At 31.8% G+C, this 8375-nt stretch overlaps 1 protein-coding gene across 1 annotated transcript; it reads left to right on the forward strand.

Annotated features, from left to right (window-relative positions):
* The first annotated feature begins 5869 nt into the window (after window positions 1-5869).
* Window positions 5870-8120, forward strand: LOC128184981 (alpha-2 adrenergic receptor-like). Its single transcript, XM_052854642.1, has one exon. The coding sequence runs from the start codon at window positions 5905-5907 to the stop codon at window positions 7123-7125; it is 1221 nt and encodes a 406-aa protein (XP_052710602.1). The 5' UTR covers window positions 5870-5904; the 3' UTR covers window positions 7126-8120.
* Window positions 8121-8375: the final 255 nt, after the last annotated feature.

An 8375-nucleotide genomic window follows, 5' to 3' on the forward strand; every position in this document is an offset into this window, starting at 1 on the left:
ATATGGGAAACTTGGAAGATACCCCTTAACAATTAATGTTAAAGTTAGAATGATTTCCTTCTGGGGTAAATTAGTCAATTTCCAGACCTCAAAATTGTCAGCAAAACTTTTTAATGTATTGAAGAATTTTAATAACCCATGGTGCGAAGCCATTAAGAAAACTTTAAATCAATGTGGATTGACATATATATGGTATCAAAACACAATAAACATACCCTGGTTAAAATCTAAAGTATACAATATTTTATTAGACCAATTCAAGCAATCATGGGATAGTGAGGTACATAATTCTCCAAAAGGTTTAAATTATAGGATTTTTAAAAAGTCACTGGATTTTGAAAAGTATTTATTGACTTTGCCAACACAATTATGTAAGAAATATTGTAACTTTAGAACTGGTAATGCTACATTACCTATTGAGATAGGTAGATGGTTTAATATTCCTAGAGAAAACAGAATTTGTAAACTATGTACCTGCAATGAAATTGGGGATGAATTTCACTATGTTTTCAAATGTACTGATGTATATATATCCAATTCAAGGGTTAGATGTTTACCAAAATATTTCATAACAAATCCAAATGTTGTAAAATTTGAAAAACTGTTTTATGTCACAAACATAAACCAACTTACAAATATTTGTAAACTATTAGATACTATATTTGAGAGAGTTAGCTCTCTTGGTTAAATTATATCTGTTATCCCTTCATCATGCCTGTACCATTGATTTTCATGTATTATATATATTGTAGTTTGTACATACTGTACATATGTTTTTTCTCTACACTGTAAATTCAGTTATGAGAATAAAGTTGATTGTCATTGTCATTCCACAGAGAATAATGACTGGAGGGTCATTATTCTATGTCGACAAATGACCCCTGGTCATTATTCTACGGGGGTCATTATCTGCCTTATTACACAGGCGGATTTGTTCATATCTAGTAACAAATAGTGGACGCATATTGTATGAAAATGCACAACACGCGTTTTATATTAATTACCTCATTCTGAAAACACCGCCACAAATTATGGTACAGTGGGTGGGTGGATTTTATAATATTTATAATAACATTTATTCATATATTAAATTATGATATTATATGATATATATTCTTAATAAAGATAATGTTAATAATATACTTTATAAAATATTTTAATGGTATTTGTATTTCATTAGTAGTTGCAAATTATTTCTCAGAAATAAACTTCATAACCAAGCACTATTGCAGTAACTTATTTCAATAGTGGGTAAGACTTCTATTCACGATGACGTTACTTAATATTTGCATTGATAAAACATATTTAATAAAGCTATATATATCTGAGAAAATTTTAAACTTCGTAATGATTTGATAATATATTTTTATGATATGAATCTTTTACGAAAACGGCACGTATTGGTTTGCTGAATGGATGGTCATGACTTATGTTGAAATATATACTTGTATGCGTATAAATAGAGAAAGCATAAAGTCTTTGTGACATTAAATCCTCTGTTGCAAACTTTAGGAGTTCAGTTGGTAATACCGGTTAAATTATATACTATGTAACTCAAAACAATCTTTAGTTTGACGGATACACGGGTTCTATATGAAAGTTGTTCCTTGTTACTTTGGGGGCATTTGATTCTTGGCCAAGAGTCACGTGATCTTTACAAAAGGTAAAAATATTTCGTAAACCAAACATTGGTTTGCGACAAAAGTAGCTATCTTTGTAGCTATCGCTATCTTGTGACTAATGATGAAAGAAAATCAAAGATATATTTCTCATTCTGTCTGGTGTTGTTCTTCATGTTTTTATTCACTCCTAAATCACCTTCCATCAGTACTTTAGGATATTATACACCTAAATTTAGTTAGGTTTAGACAAATATTTTTTTTGTTTTGTTTTCGTTTTGTTTTTGTTTTTTAGAAAGAAATACTTACATATAAGTGCAAGGGAAGTGATATTCCTAAAATAGTTTACTTAACACGTCGCTTTGAAGTGTATAAACTGGGACGCTGGGAAACCCTTCAGACAAATATATCATCAGTGACCTAAAACTATAGCACCTAAGTGCATACAATTTATCAATGTAATACTTTTATCGGGTGATCCCCCCCCCAAATGGTGTTGACTCATAATCCATATCAATATGTTTGCATTATTATTTGAATCTATAGTTTGCTAATGAAATTATAAAAAAAAACATAAATTAAAACACAGCTCACCGTAAGGAAAGAGTTTTCGGCCATCTTTGAAAGTATGACTTTTCACTTAAGGGAGTTGCCAAAAAGGGTTTTCTTATGTGAAATATATGAAAAAGACATCATATCAATTACACCAATGCTGCATGTTTTGGTCGTGACATTAAAAATCATCAATTTTTATGAGTATTGTTAAGGCACAAATTTAAAGGTTTATTCTGTAAAAATATGAAAACATTACGACAAGTTCTTTTATCAGAGGTTTTACTTGTAAACATTTTTAAGAGTAAATAGTAAGTATATATTACTAATACTTATTTACATCACTAAAATTGAAGGATGACCTCAGAATCAACTGTTATACCTGTTTTGACTCCATAAAACTGATTTTATTATGTCTATCATTGCAGATGAGCGATGTGGCTTATGTGCCTCTTCTTTGCTAGTATATTTGAGTATTTGAAAGAATTGTTGATATTCACGTTTTATTGTAAACGGTAGTTTACAGCTAACAATTGTACGTTTAATACCCTCTACATTAGTTTTTGCTGTAGGATTGGATACACGCCTCATGTATAACAGTTACAGGAAAGGTATTACTACAGTGTCTGTTTAAAACTGTTTTACAGATACATAGATATAATGTGATGTGGAATCATTTGAATTCGTGGGGGCCGATTTCCGTGGATTGTGGGTGTTTTGCTTATTCGTGGGGATGTTATTTCATGGATGCGTCGATATCAGTTTACGGAAGAAAACTAATTCTTTCAAAATCTGTTTTCATCGAGGACGTAAATTACCACGAAAACTGAGTAATTATGAATTCTAATGAGTGTACAGCATATTGGTCGCTCGAAATTAAATCATTTAGAAACATTTTCTAGGCTGTTGTCAATGCTTGAGTATCGATTTGTTTTGTCTAGTGAATTCCGTTATCTTGTTGTATTAGGAAATGTGTTAAGCCGTTGTTTAATAATGCTTGAAGTTTTGGTTGGTAAATGTTTTGTACATAAACTTGTTAGGGCTAATAATATCTTTGAAATTCGATGAACATGTCATATGCACAGCCAGCAGCCAGTAATTTCCTTATGTGGCTGACTGTGTAATTTTCTTAAACTACAGTAAATATGTTACTTTTAGATTATGTCATACCTTTATGGTATAACTAACTAACTGAACAATTCAATGTTAGAATTTCATTTCCTATATGTTTTTTCCTTTCATGAATAATATTCATTCATCTTTTTTGGCGATGTCATTTTACAGACCATGACTGCCATGGATATTTAAACCTTGTTTGTCTATTTTCAAATTGCTATAAGATGTTAATATTTGTACCTTACATGTACATTGTAAATTCTTGACTTATTGCACGTCTTATAATGGAGTTATGCATTATATGTATGAAGTACAACAAATTTGCACCCATGCCTGTCAGACCAATTTAGTTTTCAACGTTAAATATTGCACCAATTGTATAGAAATTACATAGTACAAACATAATCGGCCGTTTACGTTCTAAAGTACTCGGTGGTAATGATTTTTAATATATATTATTCACATCTGTATTGTACAGATGCACAAAGACTTAATAACATTTTGTGCATTGTTTCGTTTGACTACTTGAATAGTTGATCTATTTCATGGAAGTTATTATTTTTAAAATCCATTTGATGTATCTCACTAGATAAGAAAAGGAACGATTGAATTTACTCGTTTTTGTTTTTTTAACGGTTGTCCACTATAAGAACTAAACAGAGGTGACTCCAAAAAAAAGGCTGTAAGAAAAACATTTACACGTATACTTTTAAGACACCTTTTCTAATAAATTAAAGTATCCCGTATATGCTGGTACACTTACAGCTGTTAATTTATGTCCGTTATACGCACGAAGACTATTCAATTACTTGCCAAATGAAAACAGGTCCATGTTACAGTCGGTTCAAGCATATCTCTTACAACATACACCATAGAATAGCATAGCATTCATTTGATATCTCATAGCATAGCTTTAAAATCTCATAGCATAGCATTGGAATCTCATAGCATAGCATACAATCTCATAGAATCGCATTCGTCATACCATATCATAGCATAGCATACAACATAATTTTAACTCGGTTTTAAATGTTTTTATTTAAAAAATATAAATGTCCACATGATAAATTTGTGGTAAACTTTGGCTTTTTAGTATTTTACTTCAAAATGTGTGGAACTCTTCTGTGTATGGAGGCGTTTTTGTTCAAATCTCATAGCATAGCATAGCATACCATATCATTAAGCCCTTCATTTCAATTTCTCAAAGCATAGCATACAAATCTCATAGCATAGCATACAATTTTCATACCATATCATTAAAATCGCATACCATAGCATAGCATACAATTGTAAAATATATGCATGAAATAACTGTAACAAGACAAGCTTTATACACTCATATTATGTATTACCGGTACAAAATAATTTTGTAACGACATTGATAACACCATAATAACCATTTTTTCTATTGAGAGCTATAATAACAAAATATTAACCATTTTTGAGTTATGGAGCGAAGAGTTTTAAGGGCTCTAGCCCCTTATTTAAAGGGCCAGCCCTTTATCAATGGTGTCAAGTGAAAGCCCTCGATATTTTGCACATATTTTGTTCTGCATGTGTTCAGAAAAAAAATTAAAGAGCTACGAGACAAAAACACAACAAAAAATCAGCATTTTTGAAGCACAACATTCAAATTAATTTTTTGAAACTTTAAAGAGGGGAAATTGTAAAAAAGAAAAAAAAAAACAAACTCTGAGGACAATGTTCAATGTATCTATTTTGAAGATTTGTGACTTTGTTACACATGCTATGGGCGGTTTCAGAGCCTTTGCGTGCACAGAAATGCCTATATTTTCTTAAAAAAGGGGGAATAACTCGTTACCAGAAGTGTTGATTTCAACGATTTTCCCTAGATATTGAGAAATAGTAACTACCAATAAGCCCTGAAAATTTGTACTTTATAGGATAATAAACAAGCAAGATATTAGAGTTTTAAAAAACTCCTAGAAGGAAAAAAAAGAATAAAAAGAATTATCAACAGAATCAGTAGAATATCGTCCGTTGAAAACGGTAGACCTTAAAAATAATAATGAAGAATTTCCAACAGAATCAGTACAAGGTCTTCTGTTGGAAACAGAAGAGCTTGATAATAATAATAAGGAGTAATCTTGTATGATTAGTTTTTGTCCTCCGGCATCATGCCATGCGTTTTAATAACTAATATGGTATACTGAAGGGAGACACGGTTAAATTTAGGTTAACTATAAACAAATTTTTAGAGTAAGTTGTCATACACGAACTTAAAAAAAATTGCGGTCCATTTTAAGTGACCTTATCTAGTTATTTTTTTAAATGCCGGTAATTATTATTTTAATTTTTTTTTTTCAATATTAAAAAATCAATACTTATAAAACTGTTTGAATTTTGCTGTGTAAAGGAATTGCCAAAGTATGATGAAGGAAATCTAAGGAAAACATCAAACGTGTAATATCTGATCTAGTTTGTTAAACCACGTAATTCCCGGTTTTAAATTCAGGCAAGAAAAACCGAGTCTACTCAACACTTGATCAGGTTGTAAACAAGGATACAAAAACAAATATATATTATATATAGTTACAAAACCCCACACAAGACTTAAAAACAAAGTGCTCAATGTGTAAACAAGAGTATACATGCCATGGAGACATCTTCCTTTATGACAAGTTATTGGAACTACTCTAATGGAACAGACTCGCCACAAGACGCTTATTATTTACTACTGAAGTTAAACAACCAGAAGGCCCTAAGAGATCTCCCGGTGATTCTGTTCCTTGTAATTCTAATGGTCGTTGGAATAAGTGGCAATATAGTTGTATGTATAATTTATTCTAAAGCAAAAAAGAAATCAACATCCAATCTTTTCATTTTGAACTTGGCAGTTCTGGATCTTCTGTCCTGTACGTTCGGAATCCCCTTAGAGATCGCAGACCTTAGTTTACCCTACATGTTTAATGCTCCAGCTGTTTGCAGCTTTGGAAGGACTCTGGAATCATGTACAGTTATGGCATCAGTGTTGACTCTGGTTTTCATTTCCATTGATCGGTACAAACGGATCTGTAATTTAGGCGAAAGTTTCAAAACTTCGACAGTCAAAATTATGTGTGTCGTTGGATTGTGCATTGGTATCGTGTCATCGCTGCCATTTTTAGTAGTAATGGGAAAGAGGACAATCAACCTTGGGCTTTCCGGAATAGAGGGTGTTGGTTGCGAAATCTCAGACGATATGAAACATACTACTTTTACATTTGCTTTTTACACTGTTATGTTGATATTTTTTACTGTTGGTCTAGTTTTCGTTATTTTCGTATACGCGCGCATCTCTATATTTTTAAGAAGAACTAGGAGCATGAGAATTAGGCATATTGAAGAAAGTAATAACAGTAATAAAACTTCAACCACGGGCACTCAACAAATTCATTTAGTTGAGCTTGAATCTATCACTGCGGAAAGCAGACATCAAAGTAGCACTGATAATCACCACCAGGAAGCCGTGCATGCGCTCTCGAGAGAAACTCCAATTACTTCCGGTGTAAAAGTTACTAGGACCACAACAATATTTGTAGCTATAACTATCGCTTTTATAATCAGTTTTCTCCCCTTTTTGTTGGTTATGATATTATTAAGCACCATTAAAGACATAGAGAAAGGCATGTCAGAACCAATGATGGTTTTTACCGAATTTTGTGCAAGAACATATTTTTTGAATAATGCGATTAACCCGTTGATCTATAGCGCTTTGAATAGAAAATTCAGACATGATGTTAAGCGACTGTTTTCTACAAATTGCTGTATGAGATGTTTTAATCATGTTTGCACTTCAGAGACACCGTCTAATGTTTACCAAGTAAATATGTACTAGATTTTTTGAATACGAATTTTACAACACGGAAAAGTCAGTATTCATGTTTAGTATGTGAACTTTTCTGATTTTTAAATTCCTTGATTTTTATCTTGTTGATTCTGTTGTTTTGGGATATTTTATTATTTTTGTGGAATAATCATTGTGCATGTTCATGCTGAACCAGAAGTAGCACTTTTAGATTATAAAGCTATGTGCAATAAATCTAACAGGATATAAAATATGGCATGGCATCTTTAGATACCAAGGATATCCGTTTCCTACATATGCATTTTCGGTGCTTTATGAGGAAAAAACACAAACTATGGAATCATCATTGTTCGTGGGAAACCAATGTTCGTGGCTTTCGTGGGCAACCTTTGCTTAGGATTTTCCATTCCTACGAACGTGTTTACAAGCATTTGTTTAGTATTTATTTTCATTATAGAACTTACTATCGATGAAATTACGTTCCCACGAAGAAGAAAAAGTTTGAAGAAGAAAAAGTTTGAAGAAGAAAAAGTTTGGCTCCAAACGTACTACCACGATTAAAATGATTCCACAGTAACAAAGGCAATAAAGGTCACCATCTCACGAAGTGAAACTTAAATGTGTTTAGCTACATTTTGGTATATCTAAATTTGTAATTGTATTAACCTTCTACCCCTTTCATATATCTGCATGTATAACTTTTAAGGACATATATGCTGTTGTTTATATATTCAGACAAACAGTAATGTTGAGGTAAATATATTCTAGATTTCCAATAAGGATCGAATAAATCATGTGGAATTTTACCCCTGCTACTTACATCCACGGTCTGCATACATGTAAATGTTGTAATTGTGTGAGATTCTGATTAAGCTTTTAGACTAATCGATGACAAAATAGCCGTCGATTGAAATTCCAATACGTAGTTGGAAGGAAACGCGAAGAGTAATTGTGTGACTTTCTAAATCTAAAGACATGTCTGTTTTCAAATCAGACTGCCATTGAGACTGACATATACGAAATTAAAGGGCAAAACATCATACACGCCGGCCAAGAAAAACAACTGGTTAGGGCAATTTTTATATAATATTATTTTCTCTTAGAGAGCTTTGTATTAGGTTTTATATAATTTTAAGGCTCCAATTTAAAGATAATGTTTGGCTAAATAATGGTTTATGATGAGAAAATCCTATCTTAAGCTTACAATTGTATCTGATGATTACTTGGTTGACCACCGAACTTCTTTTATTGCACATTTTGTAACCACCAGATTCTAGATT

This window comes from Crassostrea angulata, chromosome 5, assembly GCF_025612915.1.
Source record: "Crassostrea angulata isolate pt1a10 chromosome 5, ASM2561291v2, whole genome shotgun sequence".
NCBI classification, from domain to species: domain Eukaryota; kingdom Metazoa; phylum Mollusca; class Bivalvia; order Ostreida; family Ostreidae; genus Magallana; species Magallana angulata.

What these genes read in the sequence shown, in the direction of transcription:
- LOC128184981 (XM_052854642.1), top strand. Translation starts at nt 5,905, where the DNA reads ATGGAGACATCTTCCTTTATGACAAGTTATTGGAACTACTCTAATGGA.